The sequence below is a fragment of the Urocampus carinirostris genome, chromosome 13, assembly GCF_059441175.1.
Source record: "Urocampus carinirostris isolate Australia breed hairy pipefish chromosome 13, RoL_Ucar_1.0, whole genome shotgun sequence".
NCBI classification, from domain to species: Eukaryota; Metazoa; Chordata; class Actinopteri; order Syngnathiformes; family Syngnathidae; genus Urocampus; species Urocampus carinirostris.
In genome coordinates this window covers 29103241-29129601 of record NC_142361.1, presented here as the reverse complement: position 1 = coordinate 29129601, position 26361 = coordinate 29103241, and the positions used below count along the sequence as shown (strand labels likewise).

General features: G+C 39.8%; 2 protein-coding genes across 2 annotated transcripts in view; one reads left to right on the top strand and one right to left on the bottom strand.

The window, feature by feature from the left end:
* lrmda (leucine rich melanocyte differentiation associated) overlaps positions 1–26361 on the top strand; it is a 451150-nt gene that overhangs the window by 346432 nt on the left and 78357 nt on the right. The window lies entirely within an intron of this gene.
* Positions 7017–26361, bottom strand: part of LOC148354264 (uncharacterized) — a 109807-nt gene continuing 90462 nt past the window's right edge. Inside the window, exon 5 of the mRNA XM_088351886.1 lies at positions 7017–7107. Coding sequence (XP_088208012.1) covers positions 7055–7107 — 53 coding nt within the window. The 3' untranslated portion in view covers positions 7017–7054. The remainder of the gene's footprint in view (positions 7108–26361) is intronic.

Genomic DNA, 26361 nt, shown 5'->3' with positions numbered 1-26361 from the left:
AAAGCTAAGCTTGCCACTAAGATAATGCGGTATGCTAATGCAGCTAGTTTGTTTGTCAGCAGAATAGCAGCTAAATGAGGCCCAGGTACTGCCGGAAAAGAATACAATATGGACTCTAGCGATCTTTCTATTTGTCAAGTCACATTTATATCTGAACTTAATCACCAAATGCCTCAAAGGACTTCACAGGTTACAATTACACCATCCCCTGATTTGTGGAGATCATGATCTTGTTTAATACCTTTATGACCTAAAACGCTACATTTAGCATCACTGTCCACAATATTTCCTTTAGTAGTTAAGGTCTGTGACACTGGCATTAGCACTTTAATCACTTAGTGTTAACTACTAAAATTATGGTAGCAGCTACATTGAAGCTAGCCACTGAAGTGATGCTGTTTGAATGAATAAATGCCCTTTATTGACATGCAGTAGTCTAATAATATAGTTGCTCGTGCTACCATTGAAAATATGCACTGAATCCAGGCCTGTTCCTAGGTTTTGATGATTTCTTTTCAATATTTTGAGATCACCATCTTGTTTTCAGTCCTTCACCATTTCATATCGTTATTATGCCCTTCCCTTACTTCCTGACTTTTTTGCAGGTTTTCGATGAAGATTGAAAGGGTGATGGACTCTAAAGGATATAATGTGCTCTCTATTTTTTTTCCAATAGTACGGATGGGAGAAAAGAATTAGTTGAAGCCTCCGGGGGGAGTGACAGCCTTTTGTTATTTGTCTTCTGACAATAGCAGACAGCTATCAGGAAGAAAGAGAAGTCAGCTAGCACCGTCGAGAGTAAAAAATATATATTTGAGTCAGAATCCCTCCTCCTCTCCTCTACCTGTTTCCCCCCCCCCAAAGCCTGAGATCTCCCCAAAAAATGAAAAGGATCGAGTTGCTGTCACTGTCAGTGGGCAAACATAAACTTTTCTGGCAGCTAATAAATAGGCAGCGTGGCATTGTTCTGGGAGCCAGACAGGTGTGTCTGCCTCACTGATGACGGATTCTATTATTCCGTATGGAAAGCCTGTTGGCTCTCTTGTCATATGTTGTCACACATCTCTCTCTGCTGAGGACGGGACTTGAAAGATGGCCAAAAGTAATTACACTGGCGCTTCCCTGACGCCTCCGTCTGCTTTCTCCTGCTCCTGACTGCTAACGGTAAAGGGAAAGACGGGAAAAAGGGTTAGCCACAGCTAGGGGTGGGTGATATGATCATATTAGATTGAAAAGGGAATTAAATAGGATTATGATCTCCCAAAAATTGATAGGATATCTAGATTGTCCATTCTATTCTTTTCCAAATCGACTAGCCCTAGAGTTAACTTCTATTTTGATAACACAACCGCTAACCGCATTAGTGAATAGTATCGCATTAGTGTGCTTTGCCTTTGCCACCACCAGCACTTTAGTTACTACTGTTAAGTAAGTAAGTTAGCAACGCATGCTAGATCTTTAACAGCTGCTAAGGTTGTTGCCTTAAGATCTTGAAGGACCTCATTAAACATGATAATGATCCCCAAATAGTCACAAATAGTTTGATAATTTATTCTACTCTTCTCTGGCAGTGACTGTGCCTTTTTTAGCTCCTATTCCGCTGACAAACTCACTAGCATACAGCATCACCTTAGTGGCCTGCTTAGCCTTAGCCTTTAGCATCACTTTAGTAGTTCATACTAAATAATTTGTTAGCTATTGCTAGCGTCACAAACATTAAATGTTCATGCTAGCTAGCATTGTGGACACAACCGCTAAGGCTAGTGTCCTTTGCAATTAGCTCCTAATGCAGACAGTAGCCACATTAGCAAATAGCATCACCTTGGTGGCTAGACTCGCTAAGCCACTAGCATGCTATATGCTATAAGATGACGCTATATGCTAATGCAGCTAGTGTGTTTTTCAGCAGAATAGCAGCCAAATGAGGCCCAAGTACTGCCAGAAAAGAATACAATATAAACATAAGTGTAAACAAGTGGCGACACGGCGGCTGGGGGTTTAGTAGGTAATCTCACATGGTTCAATTCCAGCTACCGCAGCCTCCCCGTGTGGGGTTTGCATGTTCTCCTCATACATGTTAGGGTAATTGACTGGTTCAAATGGCCCTAAGGTATGAATGAGCGTGGGAGTTGTCTGTCTGCCATCGTGACTGGCTGGGAACCAGTTAAGGATGTCCCATGCCTACTGCCTGAAGATAGGTGGGATGGGCTCTAGCACCCCCCGCGACCCTTGTTGTAATGGAGACCACATGATCGTTCCATTTTTTAAATGCCAAATGTTTTGCCCACCCGTGTCTTCTTCCACATCATCTTGCACATTATCCTCACCCAGATTCTTCTATTTGTTTTCTTCCTCCACATTGTCACTCAGTTATTCGTTGGCAGAAACCTCTTCCGTTTGTCCCTCTTGTACCAACCAATCAGGTTCAAAGTCCACATTGGAATAATCCGAAGTGTCAGGAAGAAAAACATATCCGATTCAGAATTTCCCTCTATGGCCAAAGGCAGTGCTTCATTGGCTAAGTATTTCCTTTCCATCCTACCCAAGTCGTTGTTGGTAGGTAATGGTCGCTGGGTTGAGTTGGCCCCCTATATACGTTTTGCCAAAGAGGTCACGATCCACTCAGATTCAAACAGCTGACCAATAACAGTTGAGAGTCAAACAACTTTTTGCTTTGTGGAAGTTTACTTTGCATACAATTGACTCCATGGCACTAAAGAGAATAATCCCAAGATCCCAGGATTTGCATTGAAATACCTCCGGTTTAGAATGAGTTAATTATTATGATTATTGTCATATTATCATATTATTATCTGCAACCTCAGTGGAAATGTTTAAATCTAAGCTTAAAACACATTTCTCTTCTATAGCATATGAATAACCTATATTTTATGTTGACAATATCAGTGTATCATTTGCCCTCATGTAGGTTTTAGATCAGGGGATGGTGTCATAATAGTCTGGAGTTTGCAATAGTCTTTGAACTGTGCAGCCCTTTGAGACTCTTTGTGATTAAGGGCTATACAAATAAACATGACTTGACTTGACTTGACTAGAATGCATGACTAAACGTCCAAATAATGTACATAGCACACTTTGTGTATAGTATGTGGTTTTTCCTCAAATGCAATAACATAAATATCCGCACAATGCCATTTCTGAACAACCACATGTTCTTCACATCCATGTGAAATTTGAGCACCCAAGTGTTTACTTTTCAATGCTCTCTCTTTGATTGAAAATAGAAAAAGCATTAAAATGTACATAACATGTACCTGCATGCCACAAGGGTTAAACAAGATTGTAATGTCCAAAATTTAAAGGTGATCTATTCTACTCTTCTCCGGCAGTCACAGGGTGGATTTGGGTCCTGTTTTGCTTAAATAAACATTAGCAGCATCAGTGAATAGCATTGCTTCAGTGGCTAGCTTTGCTTAAGCCGCTAGCATCACTTTTGTAGTTAATGTCAAATAATTTGGTGGCTAATGCTAGTGTCAAAGACCTTGACTTCTTATGTTACAATTGGGGACGCAGACGCTAAGCCTGGTGTCTTTAGATCATAAAGGTCTTAAGCTAGATCGTGATTCCCCAAAATTGTAAAAAACGTTAGCCTATGATACTCTTTACCCGCAATACCTAGCATGGATTTAGCTCTTATTTTTCCTCACAAAGACACTAACCGCCTTTGCGATGTGCATCATTTCGGTGGCTAGCTTTGCTTTAGCCTCTAGCATTACTGAAGTAGTTAATGTTAAATTATTTTGAGGCTAATGCTAGTGTCAAATACTTTAACTGCTAATGCTTGCTAGTGTGTTTAGATCGTGAAGGTCTTAAACAAGATCATGAGCCCCCGGATTTGGCTAAAGCGAGTTTATTTACATTCATGACTTGTGCTAAGGCAAAAAAATGTTGATTGCAAATTGTTTTCATTTTAAATTAAACCAGAAAGAAAATACATTTCTTGAAATACCAGATTTGTGTTTCTTTAAGTAAAATTGAGATTGAAATTGTGTTTTAAAAATCCAACGGCGTCACTTTGGTGGTAAGCTTCCCTTTAGCCCGAGCATCACTTTAAGAGTCAACTTTGAATGATTTAGTTGTGAATTCTAGTTATATGGCCCTTAGCTATTAAAATTAGTGTTGTAGATATCAGTAAGTCACAAATATATATATTTTTAAGCAATCAGGTTTAAATCATCATGTCAGTGTTAGCATTAATCTCAAACCGCAACCGTAATTTTGGTTTTAAAAAAATGGTGATGTATTTTTTGCTTATCGACCTTCCCTACCCACCTCTATATTTCATCACGATGTTTTTCTCTCGTGTTGATTGCTCAGCTCATTAACCCGTCAGCGTTATTTTCTCTCGTTTTCCGATGAACCCCCCCGAACGGTTTCAGTGGTCCGGCGATGACATTATTTGCACCTGAATGGCGGCGACATCAACATGTCCTTGTGAAGGCATCAAAGGCGAGACAGCACCGCCTTTGTTTTCCCTGCAAGCCCACTTGGCTCGCTGACAGCTCGTTGATTGATATTATCGTCGTCATTGTCAGTAAACAGATAAGCGACGGGCTTCCTCTCGTCGCTGAAGAGCTCGTTTATCTCTCGGCGGCTCGGGGGCCCGAAAGGCGTCCGGATGCGAGATCTCGTCTCGGGTTTTAATCCGGCTGTCTGGTTCGGTCTCCGTCTCGCCGCCGTTACTCGGACTTAAGTGAGAAGGAAGATAGAGTTAAAGTCACTTGTAATATGTTGGAGCAAGTCTCGATTAGATCCTGTCGGGGTGAAGTCCACTTGCGTCTCTACCACTTTGCGTCTCGCCTGTTTTAAGTTGAACCATCGGTGCTTAGCTGAGTGAGACTTTGTTGGGTGCTCCAGCATAATCCGATAAATCAATTTAAATGTAATTTGAAAATTTAAAAACTCCCCATCATCATTAATTATTAGGATTATTTTGATCCCATTCCAAAACCAGAAGAAATTTGTCTAGGGGTTATTTCCAAAAATGTACTGAAAGGGAGCTAACGTTTGACTTACGACATACTCGATTTGTGTGGGCTAATACTTAAGAGCAGTGCTCCCTCTAAGCTGCGCGCGTGCGCAATTGCGCACTGCTCGCACATTCTCAGCGCACAAGAAAATCGAGCTAGCGCACAAAAATGAGGGCTCAAAATTACTAATTAAGAAGCGACTTAAGTCAAAGTTACAGTGCATGAAGGTAAAAATACACGGGTTCCCCTGACGTTGTGTCCTAAATGCGGTATTTTGAAGTCGAGGCGAAGTAGAACAAAGTTGAGTAAAGTTAGTTGAGTTTGTCGAGAACCGGCTTCTTTGGCCCGGCTCACTAAAAGGAACCGTCTCTTTTGGGTCCTAAACGGCTCTTCGGGTTGTTTTTGCTTCTTTAATCCCAGCATGACCAAATATTATGTAAAATTATGCACAAAATGACTTAAAGGAAGAGGGGAATAGAACAAAAAAGAAATAAATACCAAAATGATAAAGTAGTGAAAACCTGAGAAAAAAAGAAACATAAGGAAGAGAAAAAAAGAAGGAAAAATTTAGAAAAAAGCCAGAAAGAATGAAAATAAAGAAATGTAGGAAAAAAGTAAATAGAGAACAAAAAGAAAATAGTAACAGCTCGGAAAAATAATCACAATTAGATTTTTTTTTTTTAAAGGAATTTAAAAAAAGTAGAAAAAAAACACGAAAAAAAGGAGAAAAAGTTTGTGTTGCATTCAAATAATTTCCAATTATAACAAGTGAATCTTGTTGCCAACATTGTACTTCCACTAAAAATGTGATTAAGTACAGTTCTGTATCTTACAAAATTGTTAATATTATGTGACAAAATATATCAGGAAATAAACAGAAATGGATATCTTGTGAAAGAATTGTAAGAACAAACGACGTTTGTAGGCTGTACAACCTTTGCAATAGTACATGAGTCAATTCATTCAAAAGAGAAAAATAATTTTGCATTGCCGGAAACTCAGCAAAATGTAACTTGATGTCAAGTTTCGGACATGTTTGATAATTAATTATCTTGCCACACTTGGGATTATGGTTGCTCACTGTTGTTTCAAGCGTTGCTCACCGACTTTGTGTGAACGCTCAGACCCGTGGAAAATTAGAGGGAACATTGCTTACAAGCATATCCGTGAGATGCTTATCTGTTCCAGCAGATGCTCATTATTTCAAACCAATGTCTGGTGCCCCAGCACGTAGCAACCCGGCAATGCAAATGAAAGTTTTGGCAGCCAGCCGAAACAGCAATTTACCATTATAGTCAGTAACTGAATATAATCTCGGCAGCGGATAGAGGCATTGTAATGGATTTACACCGGTTGGTCAGATATATTTGCTATTTTCAAATCCACAAATATATTTCTAGGTTATACGAGAAATGATATACAGTACATACATACTGTATGTGTGTGTCGTGGTTCACGGATTATGGGTCGTCGGGGCAAGGCCATTTAACCACACGCAGGAACTCAAAATTCAAAATTGCTCTTTTTCAAACTTCTTAAAATCTAAACAAGAAAGTGGAAGTATTCTGCTCATAAGTGGAATACTCGTTCATGTAAACACATTCAGTTTATCCGATGTATAATGTGCATCTTTGTTTTCTTCTTCCTGATTTGCATTGTTGTTTGTTAGTGCATTGGTGATATTGTGTAAATCCGTGCTTTGAGTGAGCAACATACAAGCACAATTTGTAAACAGCAGCAAATCCTAATTTGGGAGTGGGAACTATTTACGGTACTGTACTTCAATGTACGTAGTGAGTTATAAAAATTGTCTTTTGTTTCACGTAAAAAAGTAATATTTTAATAATATTTTTGGTAAGTACAATCGTAAACGCTCAATAGAGATTATGTGTCCCACGTATACGCAAGTGCAACTTACATATCCGTACCAATATCTCAAATTGTATTGAGTTAAATAGGGAAGGGGCAATGTTAAGAAGTGACTATAATCCTGAAGATAAGGTTCAAATATTTGATTGGGCAAAGAATTTCCAGTTCTAGGTGATGATTTTAGCACATCAAGCTTATGGATGTCTGCAGTCTTGGTGAACCCCTGCCACAGTAGAATTTGATGACACTGCAAGAGAAACAAAATGGGAAATCATGTTCTTTATCAGTCTTAATAAACCAACGTTTAAACTGGTATCTGGTAACGCTGCAGGTTTATTACACTTAGCCCGAATATGATACGCAAAATGTTAGTACTGTGTCGCCTATGGCTAGAAGTAGATACATATAATTCGACATGTTTCTTAAATTTGCTAGCGATACACTACCTAAACTAATCATCAGATACTTCCAGTGCGCAATTTCCTTTATCCTTTTGAGTAGGTCAGGCATTCAAGTGAATTTGTGCAGAGGAGCCAGAATGTAAACCCCGCAAGACAATAAGCGGTTGTACGCCGGGTACGGTGGTCACCGGGGGTCTTTGCAACATCATATTGAAAAGGTTAAACACTGACAGGGAACACGGCAAACATGCTGGGTACACAACCTTCGGTAGGCAGCAACAAACGATGGCATTTGGGGAGGAAAAAGAAAGAGAAAGGTTGTTTTTTTTTATACTGTAATCTGGGAGTAAAAATAATGAAAAGAGCTGATGCTAACAAGCTGCTGTAGAACAGTAGATACGGTTATTCTCGTTACCAAGGAATGACTTGTGAAGCTAAATAAAACTTTTACGACCTAAAGCTTCAATGAAAATGATATGCTATAAATTAATAATCAAAGTTAAATCAAAACAAGCTTACATAAACGAAAGGAGCAAGCCTTGATAGCAGTACTCTTACTAATACCTTGCTGAAAATGTTGTTAGCATATTACTGCAAAAGTTTAAATGTTATTTTCTTGGCATTTTACTTATTGCAAATGTGGAAAATTGAAGTTATATTTTGTCACTCATATTGATTTCCCAAGGACAGGGATCCCTTGGTTTTTAAGGTTGATGGGTACCAGAACCACCCGCAAAAAGTGAAAATACACATAGTAGCGTCGTACCTTCATAAAAGCTCCCAAAGGATTAAATTTACCCTCAAGATGACGTCATGAGGTGATGACTGAGAGTACACAACAGTAACAAAAACAATTATAAATCTACAAATAGTAACATACAACACATGATAGCAGTTGAATGAATGTTTTTCGTCCCATACAAAAGTTAATCAAAACTGGAGGGCTTCCTGATAATAATCCACGAAGCACCTGTTGGTGATCAGCATTCTTTGCATTCTTCTGACTTTCCTTAAAGTGTGATTTAATTGATGATTTTCTTTCCAATGCAACAAGTTGCTAAAAGCTAACTGGCACTATGCTGCGGTTTGTTTTGGGAGGCAGTCACTTTTGCGCCCGTGATGTATTTCGAGGGATTAATTCTCAAAGTTGACAGTTTGAGAAAAAAGTGAACTATATACCATCGAATAAATTACAATTTTGTTTAATGAAAAAAAGCTTAACCCAATTGATTTTGTTTTTTCTCGAGGGTACTAAAAAAGCCTTTTGTTTTTTATATTGACCCAAATAAAAAAGTATAACTATTTAAATAACTCTTTAACAAATAAGTGAGGGTACGATTTATATAATGCACTAACCAGAGCAAATTTCATATAATTTTTTTTGAAATGACCGACAATACTTTAATAGATTATATTCTTTTACTGTAAAAAAATCTAAAAATAAATTATTTTAAAATAAAAAATATATATATAATCTTGACAGTTTCTGTACGGTTGACCGCAAAGCTTTACTATTTGATTTACGTTGTTATAGTCAACTTGAATTTGTCATGGTTAGAGCTTTAAAGCTGCACTCTGTTTGAAGATTTAAAACCAAAATAACTCTGCATTAACTCATTACTTCAACTATGGACAAAACTTAAAATAAAAGTTCCTCTCACTTTGAAGTTTTATGAAAAAATGACTTGTGCCAAAACTCGAAAGCCTTCAACAAAATTATATTTTCATAGTTGCCTGTCTTTCCTCTCACGCCTTGGTAGCCCATCTGGCCTTCACCTTCATGTCAGCAGACAGCAATGATATCTTTCATGCTGGGGACAGATGCGTCACTCCAAGAATTTGGGTTTTGTCCTCAGCCAAGGCCTCTTCTTCCTCCACGTGGACAGACACGCACAACACTTTTCCCATCCGAGATAAAGCTTCGGCATGTCGGCACAGTCAAAGAGTCAGTCTTTCACCGGCAATTGGGTGACAAAATAAAGATGATAAAGTGGGGAGCACAAAGGTGAGCTGTGGATCACAGTCTTGTGATGAAAGCTGATTGGACTATAGTTGCTTGAACCTTTAAAGGGGCAGCCTGCTATGTTAGCTTGAGCTAGCTCACCATTGACCTTAATCAAGGCTGTCAAATGCCATGATAGTTTGGTGACCTCACAATAATATAAAAGCTGAACTTTTGCAGGGCCAAGTTTAACATGGATGCAATTGCTAGGGTTATTAGTAAGTCAGGGCTCAAAAATCAAAAGGGTAATACCGTAAATTCTGGACTATAGAACGCACCTGATTATAAGCCGCACCCAGCACATTTTAAGAGGAAAACCGATTTTGTACATACACAAGCCGCACCTGTATATAAGCCGCATGCGCCCACATTAAAAAATGTAACACAAACACGAAATCAACCCAAACCCGACTTTGAGTCCCGCGATTTAAACTGAATGTCCTTCATTAAAGTACACAGTCCAAAAATCACAGCCGGCAAAATGAACGGAAAATGATACCAGTACTTAAGGTTTGATGCAGACCTGCAGAGTCCGGGTCCCGTTGAAAGTAATCCAAGGAAAAAAGTGTATGCAGTAATCCATCGGTTATCGCGGTTAATGGGGACCAAAACCACCCGCGAAAAGTGAAAATCCGCGAAGTAGCGACACCCCCTTCAAAAAATTATTTTATTATCATTATTTTTTAGACCTGCGAAGCTCTGAACCCGCGAACGTGGAACTACGAAGTAGCGATGCCCCTTCAAAAATGCTTTAAAAAATATATATATTTTATTTTATTATTATTATTTTTTTAGACCCGCGAAGCTCTGAACCCGCGAACGTGGAACCGCGAAGTAGCGATGTCCCACTGTATTTCCAAAGGTAAGGGTGGGAAAAATATATATCCACTATTGTCCGCCGCTTCCACAAACAGGTCTCAGCTTTACCCCACTTCCCGTCACCCCACGTTTGTTGCGCCCCTTCTTTTTCATTCGCCCGTGCAAAACATATCAGAATAAGTATCTAAAATAAATACAAATAAATACATTACAAAAATATACAGTTGCAAATACATATTATACATGGTTACACACATTTACAAAGAAAGACGGTACACCGAGAGAGTTTTCAAAGCTTTAATAATAATTATATAACTTTCATCCCAAACGGTGCCTGTGACAGGGCAGTTAATAGTAGCAACACGCTTGCAACACGCTCGCAACACAGTATACGGGTCTGTTAAAAATACATACCGTACTTGTAAAAATCACGGTAAACCGTCCTCATCTTCCTCCTTAGAACTGAAGCCATCAAAGTCGTCTTCCTCAGTGTCGGAAAGAAACTTTGTCATATAGACGTCATCCCACGCACCCCCAGCCTCACTCGCGCTGTCACTGTCGCTGGAACTCTTATCCATTCCTGATTCTGTGCCTTCCGCTCCGTCACACAGCAGACCGGCTTTTCGGAACCCGTTGGTGAGGGTGGATTTTTGCATTTTGCATGATGAGGTTATGTTTACGCTAATTTAATTTATGCACAAGCCAAGAAGTTGCAGTCTTCCTCGGGGCACATACTCCACCGGTCTAAATCTTACCTTTTGTACTCGAGCGCCGCTGGCGACCGTAAGAAAAATTACATAAATTGGCTGCATCACTGAACAAGCCGCAGGCTTGAAAGTTTGGGAAAAAAGTTGCGGCTTGTAGTCCGGAATTTACGGTATATGAGATTTATATCCAGTATGTCTGCCCTGCAATATGATTCATTAGCTACTTCTTGGTTTGACCCATGGCAGCGCGTAAACAAACTAACAAATTAGCTGATTTGATTATTCAACTGCCTATTTTTGTGGTGTATTGTAACTCCTTGTTTATCGTGGTTAATGGGTACCAGAACGCTACCTAGTGATTTCCAAAATCCACCCATTTCCCATTTTTAACATGCGCTCTGACGCTCCCAGCTTGTAGGAATAGTTGACTGAGGATAATGGACAGCGGCCGCATGAGTGCAATTTGTTTTAAGTGGGGCCACAATACTGTAGAACATTTCTGCAGCTCAAACCAAAATGTAGAAATGCGTTCTGCCAAGCCCTGCTTGCAGCAATAATATACGGGGGTGAATGGATTCACGGGTGCTGTTCATTTTAGGGGGGCAACAATCACACGCTCCATTGGCTCTAACCCCCAAAAACTTGCTCTGCCGGTCCCTGGTCTCAGCAATATTCAATCAAGGGGTGCAAGGGTGCTGTTGATTTTAAGTGGGCTACAATGGCATACTTCAGTGGCCTAAGCCGGGGGGAAAAAATCTGCTCTGCCAACCCCTGCTTCCAGCAAAAATCGTCCAGGGATAATGGATCGCGGCTGCATGAGTGCTGTTCATGGCACGCAAGCCAGAATGACACACTGTAAATCTTGGACCTAAAAACCAATGTGCTCTGTTGGCCCCTGCTCTCAGCAATGGTCGACCAGGGATAATGAATTGCAGCTACAATTGTATATGTCATCTTGGGCATTTTTGATAGGCCAGAGCGGTAGTCCCTTCAAAAAAGTGCCTTCTGCTGGCCCCCACTTGCAGAAACATGGAATTGGGGATAATGGATTCTGAGTGAAGTACAGTTTAGGCGGAAACACAGTAACGGCAGAGAAAGACGAGCCGATAAAAATGCGCTCTGCCAGCACCCGCACGCAGCAATATGTGATTAGAGCTAATGAAACATGGCTGTAGGAGTGCAGTTCACCTTCTGGTGGACAGAATAGAAAAATAATGTGCACTTTGCTTGTTCCCATATGCAGCACCACAGATTCGGGCATAATGAATCATGGCTGCGTAAGTGAATTCCGAATTTGGTCGACAAAATGGCAAAAAACTGATGCCAGGCTTGACAAAAATGCCTTCTGCTGGATTTTGCTTGGAGCACTATGCTATATTTTTTTCAACCGCCATGCACCAAGGTCGCAAAAGAGGCAAGCGATTCCAATAATCCCAAAATATTCAATTTAAACTAAGGGGTCTCTGGTGACAAGGCAGGGGCATAGTTAGTCACTGCTGTTGAACTAAAGCCCAAAGGACAACGGATGCACCTTGCTCATAATTGGTGAGTTCCTTTAACGAAAGATGGATGGTTTAACGACATAGGTTTTATTATATCCACCTTTATTTCGTCGTGAACCGCTGCAAGCCATCACGTCCGAAAGTAAACTTTCAAATGTGTAGACTGAAATCAAATCATGCAAAAAAACATTTCCTTTGGCCTCCGGCTTTGACGATGACTGACATCTACCGGCACAAACGTTATCCGATATCCCTTTGTCCGATATTGTATTCTCAGTTGAATTTTTTTTCCAGCACTCCATGTCATGACAGCCATTACCAAAGGCGTTTTGTATTCAGCGAACAGACACATCCGGTCCATTCTTGTAAACATGATATCTTGTAAAAATCTCCGAGGGTTTTTTTCTCGTCTCAAGCATCCACTATGAGTCAACAGTTTAGCGATTACAATCTGGTGCGTGGACTTGAAGACCACACTGTAAGTTCTCACAAGTCAAGTCATGTTTATTTGTATAGCCCTTAATCACGAGGAGCCTCAAAGGGGTTGCACAGACTACAGATGATTGCAAACTATAGACTATTATGACACCATCCCCTGATCTAAAACCTACATGAGGGCAAGGAAAAACTCAAAAACCTCAACATGAGGAAAATGAAGAAACCTTGAAAAGGAACCTCCCATGAGGTAACCCCCATTCCAGGATGACCAGGCTACAAGGGCTTGAACATTTCTGACAGACTTTCCTCTACAGTACAAAGACGACACATGTTTTTTGTTTGTTTTCAAGCTATTTGATTTCAAAGCAGTACAGCAACTAAGCAATAAAATGTTGTATAACTTAATAATCATTCAAAATAAAATAATGTATTTTTTTTCTAAAATAAGGACAACATTGTTTCCATCAAACCAAAATGGTAGATAACAAAACAACTATGTTGATTTACATTTTTTTTTAAACTATAAAGTTATTCTATGGAATGGTTTTACGTAATACAATCTTGATTCTTTAATAAATATTGAAAATAGTCATTAGCATAAACAAATTGTTCTCACTTCAGGATGTATTTTAGGGATCATTTTTGATAAATGTTAATATTGTATCATAGAAAAAATACTACCATAAATTCCGGACTATAGAGCGCACCTGATTATAAACCGCACCCACCACATTTCGGGAGGAAAACCGAGTTTCCACATACACAAGCCGCACCTGTATATTAGCCGCATGCGCCCACATTGAAAAAATGCAATACAAACACGAAATTAACCCATACCTGATACAGTCCAAAAAACAGCCGGCAAAATGAACGGAAAATGATACCGGTACTTAATATTTAATGCAGACCTGCAGAGTCCGGTTGCCCGTTGAAAGTAATCCAAGGAAAAAAGTGTATATTTCCAAAGGTAAGGGTGGGAAAAATATCTATCCACTATTGTCGGCCGTGTCCACAAACACGTCTGACCTTTACTCCACTTCCCGTTAGCCCGCGTTTGCCCCGCCCCTTCTTTCTCATTTGCTCGTTCAAAACACATCAGAGTAAGTTTCTAAAAAAAACATACATTACAAAAATATACAGTTGCAAATCCATATTATACATGGTTACACATATTTACAAAGAAAGACGGTACACCGGGAGAGTTTTCAAAGCTTTAATAATAATATTATAACTTTTATCCCAAACCATGCCTGTGAAGGGTAGCAAAACGCTACTACCGACACGCTCGCAACACAGTGAACAGCTCTGTTGAAAAAACTTACCGTACTTGTAGTAAACACGGTAAACCGTCCTCATCTTCCTCCTTATAAATGACACCATCAAAGTGGTCTTCCATCGGTATGGGAAAGAGACTTATAAATGTCGTCCCGCGCTCCCTTACTCAAAAACACGCTAGCATCACGCTCGCAAAGTAAAGTTTACACACGGGAGCTGTGTTTCCTTCTGTGCTTGATTGAGTTTAGGTTGAATGTTGCGTCATGTGCCTTTCTTTTTGCAATTTGCATGATGAGGATATGTCTACGCTAAATTAATTTGTGCACAAACTAAGAAGTTGCAGTCTAGATCTTACCTTTTGTACTCGAGCGCCGCTGGAAAAATTACATAAATTGGCCGCATCACTGAATAAGCCGCAGGGTTGAAAGTTTGGGAAAAAAGTAGTGGCTTATAGTCCGGATTTTACGGTATTTGAATTGCCACTGGAACAAGAAAACTCTGCTTTGAAAGGTAATCGTACAATATAGAAACTGAATTTCTTTCATAGCTGCCTACTGCCTGTCTATACATTGCCTGCCTATATATACAAAAGGCACACCAGTGTATAATTTGACACTTTAGCAACTGTCCATTGAAATTGTCAGGGAAAAACTCTTTCTCACTCAACCAGAGGCTTAGTGAAAAGGTTGAAGCAAGCACTGTAAGCTTTTACAGGACGTCAGTTAAGGGGCTTTAATTGAAAATGATTAGGGTCCTGGCAAAAGCCGATCCAAGCAGTTTGAGGGAAAAAAGCGCAATTGTCCTGTCTAATCCCGACTGCCGCTGTTCTTTCATCTGGATGAAGAGATCAAAAAAGAAAAAGAGAAAAAAAGAGGAAAGGGATTTGTTAGGGCCGGACCTCCCTGTGCCGCGCTCATCGGCGCCTCCCATCGCTGCACTTCCTATTACAGTATTAGGTTTGAAGCCCGTGTCATTTAAAAAAAAAATAGTTGAGGTTACAAATTCCAAAGGGACATTGTGTATTATACAGCACCTCCTGGTGGTAAAACAGACTTCACTCATTACAATTTTAATAAGCAAAACAACATTAAATATTATACAAACAAGCTTTTTTAAAATGAATCATACATGAAGAAATTTGTATTCCTTTACTTGCTGCTACGGGTACCCTAAAAACCCCAAACCTCGTGAAAGGCTAGGCAAAAAAAAAAAAAAGACAAGAAAACTCGTGCTTTTTGGTCACTTTGTGTCTCTGTAGTTTGTATTATTCCTTGTGCTTTTTAGATAGATAGATAGATAGATAGATAGATAGATAGATAGATAGATAGATAGATAGATAGATAGATAGATAGATACTTTATTCATCCCCGAAGGGAAATTCACATTTCCAGCAGCATCCCTGAGCTGAGAACAGTACAATAATAAAGCCAAAAGAATACAATATACAAATACCCAGTGTGACGTGCAAATGCCCACTGTAGCGTGTTATATAGAGTAACTAAATAGTGCTACACAGAATACATATTGCAGTAAGATTCGGTAATATCCAATGTAGGTGGTGTGGTTTAATGTGGGCCTTTACTCTGCCGGGTGGAGTTAAAGAGCCTCATGGCACTACGCAAAACAGCGACATTTAGTGGTTCAAACTTTCCCTAGATTATGGGTTTTGTTTGGTTTGCCGTTATCTAACATAAAAAAAACCTTCGAAATATTCCAGCAAATGCTCAACTTAAGACCTATGCTCTTAAACATCACAAGTTCTGGTTCAGAAATTCCTCCCCCCAAAAAACAACAAAAAACACCCTAGCCTGACTGCATTCAAACCTAGAGGGGGCTAACACACACATTCAAACACACTACAAAATAATCAGCTGTGAGCTGAAAGGATCAGCACCAAGAAGGGGGTAGGATGCCCTTCTGGCCTCTCTTTGAAGTGAGGCACAGTCCGTATGTAGAAACCCCAGAGAGGGGCACATTGCAACATCCCCCCCATAGGCAGGCTGAAGGCGCACTCAATGGGCCTTTATCTTCTTCACCCGCACAATCGCCGCTTTGTTCCGAGCCAGCGCCGCCGAACTTTCCTTTTTTTTTTTTTCTTTAACTTTGTTCCACCATATAAAGTGGTCCAGTCGAGTTCCAGTTGGTGTTTAAGGTCGCGGATGATCGATGAAGAGCGATTCGCTTTGTTTGCCTGTCGAAGAAAAGCAGACGGATTCCGTCCACTTGTTTCTCCGATCCGTCAGTTGGCTGTAAACATCGGCGAGCGCTCCTGGAGGAACCTTGGAATGACGGTGTGAGGTCCCGTCTGCTCTTGGAGTTGGGGGGATGTTTGTCGTGAGATAAGGTTGTTTTAAGAGGAGCTCCAGATGCTCGTATATTCCAGGTTGTCTTGTCGCGGTGAGAGATAACGCTACAGAAGGGCGGCTGTCGCCAAGGCAGGCGTTCTCTTAGAAGTGAAGGGGGGGATCATTTCTTACATGATCTCGTCTAAAAGGTTGGGGTCACCTAGACCAGCAGTGATCAAACGTTTTGATTCGTGTGCTGGATTCTGTGTAAAAAAATTGGCATAGAGCCGGACTAGGAGAAGAAATTGATTGATTCATTGATTGATAAATGGTAAATGCTCTGCATTTATATAGCGCTTTTCAAGTCAATAAAGACCTCCTAAAGCGCTTTACAATGTGCTTCACACTTTTGTGTCACATTCACACACACACTCACAAAGCAATAGGGAGTAGGCCATGCAAGGCGCCTACCTGCTTATTGGGGGCATTAGGGATTCAGTGTCTTGCCCAAGGACACTTCGACATATATCACGGAGGAGTCAATCAAACCTGCGACCTCTTGATCCCAAAACGGGTGCTCTACCTCCTGATCTGATGCCTATATGATTATATATATATGTATATGCCGCCCTTGATTGATCATGGTTTACGATCCAAAGATCCCTTTCTGCTGCAGCCCATCGCAGTGCACTTTCCCCCCCAAAACTTTCTGACACGCATGTGATGATAATGCTACCAGATCCAAAATTGCTGAGGAATAAGCTCTACTCTGTTCCGAAATTTTGAGTAGGCCTGTTCTGTTCACATCACATTGTAAAATACATTGCATCACTTCTGGATGTTACGTCCTCTGCTTTTTTGACATTAAAGGGGATTTGTGTTCAGTTTTGAGGGTGATGTACCAATGTTGTAAAAGCAGGAACTGGAGGCAGGGGTCTTTAAAAAGAGGGATGGAATTGAATATAAAATGAGGTAAAAAGCAAACAAGGACTCACAAAACAACACAATGTCCCACTGAAAAAAATGACAAAGTTCAAACAAGAAACAAATACCAAAACCAGAAATGGAAAATGTCAGGAATAAAGTGACATATTCACAAGTGGGCACTAAACAACTGACATTTACTCAAAAGAAAGGGGCACAAATGAAAACCCTACCTAGCATGGCAATTGAATAAAAATGAGTCGAAGACACATACTGTCCTTAATATCCTTATAGAGGGTGAGCATAATTATGCACGGGTGTGTGGTTATCAGAAACAGCTTTTTCTATTCCTTGCTTGGAAGGAGGCGCACCAGACCCTAACAATCTGACCAGTAAAGGACTTTGTGTTTCCTACATTTTGTGTGTCTATATTCAAAGCATTTATAAAATATTGATTTTGATTGTTTGAGAATTATAGTTTAGCACGATGCACAGATCCATTAACTGCCAGGGTCGTCGGGGCATATCCTTCTTGTGGTGTGTTTTGGGCAAATATAGCTTAAAAGGGACCTTCCCTCTGGAAATACATCAATAAAAAAGACCTGTCTACTTTTTTCAAAATAATTTATTAAGCATTAGGCATGTATAAATGTACTTACAGACAAACACATGTTAGTAAATTGAGGTTAGGACCATGTATGGTAAGGCTAAGTCAGGTTTACATATAAATGCACCTACAGCTAATCCATCATTCCATTGGCAAAGTCGGAAAGCAATATATAAACTGTAGATTAAAAATTTTTTTTATTGTCTTACCTTAAGTTGTAAATTAAGTCTATGTGCTGCTCTTTATGATTAAAGGCATTAATCGATAGAGATTAAATCTTAATGAAGGGAAGCATATGTAGGAGAAAAAAAAAGCTCATTGATCATAATCAAATATGAAATTCCTGAAACATAATTTAATTGGGGGGGGCTCTGAAAAGACCCCTGACCTCCAGCTAAGGGACACTTTTTATTAATTTACTCTGTCCGGCCCCTGTGACACTGTTTTTGTTTTATTTACCATGTAGCTCCTGAGCTAAAATGAATGTAAAATTATTGGACTATCCATCCATTATCTGCACCGCGTATCCTCAGTAAGGTGGCGGGGGTGCAGAGCCTATCCCAGCTATCTTCGGGCAGTGGGCAGGGGACACCCTGAACCGGTTGCCAGACAGTCGCAGGGCACACAGAGACAGACAACAATTCATATGCTCACTCATACCTCAGGACAATCTAGAGTCACCAATTAACATGCATGTCTTTGGAATGTGGGAAGAAACGGGAGTGTCCCGAGGAAACCCACGCAGGCACCAGGAGAACATGCAAACTCCGCACAGGAAGTAGCTGGTAGCTGGATGTGAATCCATGATTTTAGAACTGTGCTGCGGACGGGCTAACCAGTCAGCCGCCATGCCGCTCTTGGTCTACCATCAATAAATATATATTACGTAGCATCAGTATGAAGCTTCTTTGAAGGAGCGACGGAATTTGAAACTTGTTTACTCGCTGCTGCCATCTCCTGGCTTGTGTCATCATTGCAGCCTCTGTCAGCTCACTTATGACGCGTGCAAGAACATGCATGTATTTGACATGCTCGAATAAACTCTTCTTTTTCATCTTTTTTGGGGTTTGGGTTGGCGTTTGGACTCTACTTAAAGAAAGCCTCTTCTTATTTTGACTTTTTTATGCTACACTAAATAATAGATAGATAGATAGATAGGTACTTTATTCATCCCCGCAGGGAAATTCACATTTCCAGCAGCATCCCTGTACTGAGAACAATACAATAAAGCAAAAATAATACAATATACAAATACCCAATGTGATGTGCTAATACCCACTGTAGCGTGTTATATAGATTATCTAGAGAGTGCTACACAGAATACACATTGCAATAAAATACAGTAATATGCAATGTAGGGGGTGTGGTTTAATGTGGGCCTTTACTCCGCCGGGTAGAGTTAAAGAGCCTCATGGCACGAGGAAGAAAAGATCAACGGCACTCCCACAGAGTCAGATTGTTGGTCCACAAGAACACCACAACACAATAAGCAGAACCATGTACTTTGTGCATAGACACAAGAGACCTACCAAGCGTGAGAGAGCTGTCGAGTCGCCTAGTGTCTGTCCGTCGTACTGTGACAGTAATAATAATAAAGGTTAGCCAGACGTCACTCTCCAGCACTATTACATCCCTCATATCTCCTACCTAATGTGCTATGAAATGATCTGCATTTATATAGCGCTTTTCAAGTCAATGATTTCCCAAAGCGCTTTACAGTTTGCTTCACATTTCCCAATAGCGGCCTTGTATTGCAGCCATGTAAGACGCTAACCTGCTTATTGGGGGTATTAGGGGTTCAGTGTCTTACCCAAGGACACTTCGACATGTAACACGGACAGGCCGGAATTCGAACTGGGATCCCTTGATCCCAAGTGAGGGCTCTACCTCCTGAGCTACTGCTCTGCCAGCAACAGCTATACCAAAAGAGATAAAGTAGGTGCAGTGGAGAATAACCCCTAAAGGCTCTTTGAACTCAGTTGGGTATTATTACCATGTACTTAATAGAGAAAATATTTGACTTTCAACTTTCTAACGACACCTCAAACGATGTACCACACTATCAATGTCTGTTTTAGTACTTACTCCCCCATACTTTGTCACCTATAGGCGGAGCCTTAGAGCAGAATCAACAGCAGCCCCTTAATTGAAATTGTCTCATTAATTAGTCGGAATCATCCGAAATGTGTTTTCGGCACATCTCCCAGAGGCCCGAGAGCCGTTTGCTTTCCCCAACGAGGTGATTCATCCCTAATAAGACGACAGATAGCGACCTTTTATATCGCACAAGCAGGTTATCCCCCCGTCATTAAAGTCATGTGCCTGCTAAAGCGGGCCGCTATATTGCTCTGCATAAGACGCGGCGTGTCTTCATTTGTCGGGCCGCTAGCGAGCGCGAGACAAACGAGCGTCGGGGTCTCGGGGGGCCCTCCGAGACCACAGCTGAGCGGCTGCTCACTAGTGCGTTTCTCATGCTAATGTCATGCTCTCCCAGTCTATCTGTCACCCCATTACGCTAACATCATTATGCACACGAGCCTGTCTGCGCCGTTGAAAAGAACAGAATCATTCCTGTCTCATTCTGAGGCAAATTGTTTCAGTTTTTTTATTTTTTTGTGGTAATGGTAGGCCAATCATTTTTGCAAGGCTGCAGGTATGCAGATGAATGAAAAGCTATTTGAGTGTTTGGTGAAAGGACTTTATTTAATTATTCATGAGAGAGGGGGTGTCACGTGTCAAACTTCATATACACTTTTATGATGACATTTCTATGAATGTTGATTCCAAATTGCTTTTGTTATACATAAATAATAAACTATAACAAAAACGTTATATTGCAATATGAATTCAAGCGCATTTTAAACTGACATATGGTGATATTTCTTTATAGCATTTGTCAGGATTATTAGGGTACTCTTCATTTTCCTGAAAATAGCGTTAGCACAGATTTTCAAATGTGTATACATCACAGCGCTGATTGTTTTTTCAAATATCAAAACATGCATGTAAGTAAGAGTCCAAGCTAAATTAAACATGAAAAATCTCATAGGTTTATTGTATTGGAGCTTTTTGTGTAACTGCACCGTGTTTTATGGCTTATCAATAATCGTGGGAGGCATACAGACTCTCCCCTACTTACGAACGAGATACGTTCTGGACGATCGTTCGTGGGTTGAATTCGTTCGTAAGTTGCTCCAGTGCTATATTTTGTATGGAATGTACGTTTAAGGTGTATATGTTAAAGGCTTGTGTAAGTAACCTGTATGGTTTGTTCTGAAAAATAAACATTTGATAAAATACTATGCTTTATAAAGATAAAGTGAAGTTTAACTTACTTTTGGAAGATGGGCTTCAAAAGTTAGGCGACTTCCTCCTCCGCAATAAAAACTGGCCAAAAAAAGCGATCCAACAATTTTCTCAACCACATCAAGCTTCCTTATTCCACTTCTGTTTCAAATGGAACTGCTTGTCTCTTCTTTACACTTTACACCAACCATATTAAATGGATGCACGAGATATCAAACAATAAAAAGGTCAAAGTTCTTAGCGCGCTGGAGATACAGTACAGTATGTTTACACACGAACTGGGACTGTGACAGGAAGAAGAAGCTGGATTTCTTCGTCCGGGTGGATCATGGGTGAGCTCCCACAGCACCACACGACCATACGCCGGTAATGGTGGAAATAAGTACTACAGTACTGTCCTGTACTCGGAAAAAGGTGCACAATACAAAATCTAACCTACGGCTATGTCAGATATTTTTAGACATCCCCCCAAAAAAGATTCATATGTAGCCTTGTTCGTAACTCAAATGTTCCTAAGTAGGACAGCTTCTGAACTCTGGAGCAATTTATATATGAAAAAAAATAACTTCATAGAAACTTTAAGCTGCCTTTTTTGGCTGTTTTTTTTTTTGTTTAAAACAAGCACCATTGTGTTTGGCACAGAAAGCTGTTTTTAGCATGAAAATTAGCTCTGCCATCCGTCCTCTGCTTCAAAAGTTCGCGCAGTCTTTTTTTTTTAAGCTAGCCACCACCATATATTTATATAACCGGAATACAGGTTATATAAATAAAAGAAAAACAAATTTTTATTTTACACAATTTTGATTGATTATTTTTAAAGAGCTGCACACATTTAGCATGCTTAATTTATCATGGGTTAAATACTTGTAGTGTTTTTGGTCTGCAAAAAAATGGGGAATTATTTTAGGGCTCTTTAGATTGAATGTATTTTTATTGGTTTGGTCATTTTTGCCATTCCGTTCTATTTTTGTTGACTGAAATGGTAATAAAACAAATTTACTATCCACTGACAATCTATTGACCTTGATCAAATACCATCCAGTCATTTAAGTGTTCTCAAAAAATGTAATGTTAAGGTTTTGAGTTGCCAAAATAATCAGAGCTCAAAATTGAAAGAGTCATAGGAAAAGATATGGTCATGCATGAAAATAAACAACATGACAAACATCTGTGAGAGTGGAGCGCGGGTGTTTTTTAAGCACTCTTTAGTAAATCCTTTCATCACGTAACGTTAATTCAACATTTTTGAATTAGCAACACCAATCTCCTCAACAACACCAAATTTGGTCAATGCAAAAGTCCAAAATGTTCTCGATTGCTCAAATTTCTCGGGACATTTACATAGCACAACATTCTTTTTAGATTTCCCTGCATAGTTGACTGTTTTCTCCGTGAATAATCCCTTTTGATGGATAAAAATCATAAATCAACGTCTTTCTTAAACGTCCATGTCCATTCGCCTGAGTTTCAACAGATTCTTTCAACTGATCCACGTTGCAATTCTATCCAACGCTCAAGTTCAAGAGTGTGTGGACCAGGGGTAGCAAAATGATGTATTTTTCTGAAAGACGTCCGTCCATTTAATGTTGGAAAGTTGAATGTTAGAAAGGGGCAGGTGCAGTGTCCCCTCTAAGCTGCGCGCGTGCGCAATTGCGCACTGCTCGCACGTTCTCAGCGCACAAGAAAATCTAGCCAGCGCACAAAAATGAGGGCTCAAAATTACTAATTAAGAAGCGAATTAAGTCAAAGTTACAGTGCATGAAGGTAAAAATACATGGGTTCCCCTGACGTTGTGTCCTAAATGCGGTATTTTGAAGTCGAGTCGAAGTGGAACAAAGTTGAGTAAAGTTAGTAGAGAACCGTCTTCTTTGGCTCGGCTCACTAAAAGGAACCGGCTCTTTCGGGTCCTAAACGGCTCTTCAGGTTGTTTTTGCTTCTTTAATCCCTACATGACCAAATATTATGTAAAATTATGCACAACCTGACTTAAAGGAAGGGAGGAATAGAACAAAAAAGAAAAAAATACCAAAATGAAAAAGTAGTGAAAAGCTGAAAAAAAAAGAAACAAAAGGTAGAGAAAAAAAGAAGGAAAAAAAGCCACAAAAGAAAGAAATGTAGGAAAAAAGTAAATAGAGAACAAAAAGAAAAAAGTAGAAAAAAAACACGGAAAAAAAGAAGAAAAAGTTTGTGCTGCATTCAAATAATTTCCAATTATATCAAGTGAATCTTGTTGCCAACCTTGTACTTCCACTAAAAAATGCGATTAAGTACAGTTCTGTATCTTACAACTGACTAAATAAGCCCCCAAAAATGTTAATATTATGCGACAAAATATATCAGGAAATAAAAAGAAATGGATATTCTATTCATTCAAAAGAGAAAAATAATTTTGCATTGCCGGAAACTCAGCAAAATGTCAAGTTTTGGACATGTTTGATAATTAATTATCTTGCCACACTTGGGATTATGGTTGCTCACTGTTGTTTCAAGCGTTGCTCACCGACTTTGTGTGAACGATCAGACCTGGGGAGAATTAGAGGGAACATTGGGCAGGTACTAAAACTGCAACCGTCTCTCGTGCGTACTGGAATAAGGTAACTGTGTCTATCAGTAATGACCGCCACAATAATGTGAAAACTTCAAACCTTACAAAGCAAAATAATTAATGGTCTTTCATATTTTAGGGTATGTTTGATTTCACAGATGATTTTGAATCAATTCACAAATAGAAACCGAAATTGACTGCTTCAGTATATTCAGTAAGTTTTTGGCATTAGGACACCATCACACCACCTGCTCACCTAACTATCTTGTATCTATTCTCCTCACAACTCAGCCAAACGAGACATTTGTGTCCTCTACTAACCAGACAGACTCCCAATTCATGAGCTGGGTGGAGGTCTGGCATCTGAGCATACGTTAGCCTGCGAATTGAAAATCTTCATTCGGCTGTGCTAACTGAGAAGATAACCCCTAGTTCTTCAATATCCCCCGTGACTTAGCTTTCTCAAAGAAAGTAAATCATCTATTGTACAATGTTATTAATAGCTCCATAAAAATCAACCGCTTCAATTACGCTAGCCGTATTGCTAACAGCTCCTTTGTCACCAAATTGAATGATACTGATTTCCGCCGTTAATTATCCAAACGCGAACTTGTTTAAACAATATTTTACAACCCCTTGATAAAAACTGCCGCCGGAGGCGACGCGATGAAGGACAGACAAAAGGCCACGTGCAAATTATCATAAACTATTAGCTTGTTTCCAAAGGGTTTTATGTTAATCTTTTAGCGCTTAAGTACTCTGCAATTAACATATCAGGAGGAGCTGCCTCCCAGCTACGCTCGCAAATTGAAGTACTCCGATTAAAGAAGAGGGAAAAAAAGCTGTTGAGATGCAAGGCCTTGAACGAGAAGAGGAGCTATCGCGGTTCGAGTGTCCCTGGAATCTTCAACCGGAGAAAGAGAGGACGGTAGAGAGACAAAGAGTGATTGAAACCGAGAGCTAGATAACGTGAGAGTGTCTGTGATCAAGCATGTATAACATTACCATTATCTCTCTTGGGTGATGACACGCCATGTCTCTTTTGGCTTCCCCGTCTCTTTACGCATGAGGCCGACTCCCATTGGTGGTCTTCTGATGGAATGTGTTTAGGTATAAAGCTAGCGAGCTAGTGATATGTAAATAGGATTTGGGACTATGTGAGACACAATCGAAATCCGGAGAGCGAGCGTCTTGTAAACCTCCGCTAGGTTGAACCCGCAAAGGAGGCCCGAGTGTCTCTATGCATGCATATTTTATGGAGTCGCCTTAGCGTTGTTTTCTTTGGCCCGCCTTCTTTATTGTTGCAGCAGAGCGATTGACATTGTTTACATGACGGCAATTAAATGTTAATGGCAAGTGAAAGGCAACAGAGTTTAATTTCTTTCTGTTTAAAGCCAAGGCCCATTTTTGAGTAATTGAATTGAAATTTGATTTAAATAAGTAATGAGGCTTATTGCCAATATTTTTTAAAATTTATTACATACTCAAACTGTAATAACATACTTAATTTATTCCTTTTTCAACATCTAAATGATCAAAACAGGCAATGGAGCCTAGGTTTAAAATATTAAATAAATAAAATATAACTACACAAATAATTACTACATTTATTTTTTTGAGCTTTTCCGTGCAATATTAAAAAAAATGTCAAGAACCGGAACAGGAGGAGAACCCAAATGCGTGACGTTTCTCACACAAGCTTTTATTTTACGGGAAAAGGGCAGTCACGCATGTTAACCCAAACGCTAGTGAATCAGCGATAGTTGGGCGGAAGACGTAGGGCAGCAGTCTGACGTGGAATGACAGGAAGCCAGAGCCCGACGAAATCGATACCAAATGCACGAGCAGATATCGGACGGTGGGGTCGATACCATACAGGACGGGACAGACAGGACTGATATTAAAACTGGCTATCGAAATTAAACTGGACAAACTAGACGGGAACGAAACTGGAGCTCGATATTAAACAGGACAAAATAGTATCGGACAGGAAACACAAGCAGGAAACCGGACAGATTCTAAACCCACGTCTTGCGGGTGCAGAGATTCGTTGACGGACTGACAACGGGAGAGTGAGAGCACTGACCTTAATAAGGAGGGAAGCCAATCCGTCGCGCCACACGGGTGGGGCCAATTGGGCGCCATGGCAACCTACTTAAAACTGACCTAATCCCGGTTGTTTTTGAGTCAACCAAGTAATTCTTAATTTTCCCCTTAATAAACATTTTTTCACTTAAAAAAGAGGTAACAACCGAGAAGATTGGGTCAAATGACCCGAAGCAAAAGGATCAGTCCACACTTGACCCAATTCTGGCTTGTTTATGATCAACCAAGTAATTCTTGAAGATTTTGCTAGGGTTTAAAAAAAGCAACATCTAACTAACAAGTGATAAGACGGTCTACATTTGACTGTTTATTTTATTTTATTCTTTTAGTCAAACAATGATTCTTCAAGATTTTTCCTTCAAATAACATTTTTTATCATTAAAAGGAAAAAGAACTCCGGAAATCATTTCAAATCAGGTCGAGTTCGATAAGTCTACATTTGTCCCAATTGCGGTAATTTTTGAGTCAGTTAAATGATTCTTAGTATTTTGCATCAAAGCAACTTTTTTTTCTTCAGCAACAAATACCAACTTATTATCTTTTTAATTGTTAATAACCCAGGACGTTGGGTTTAATTAACCCAG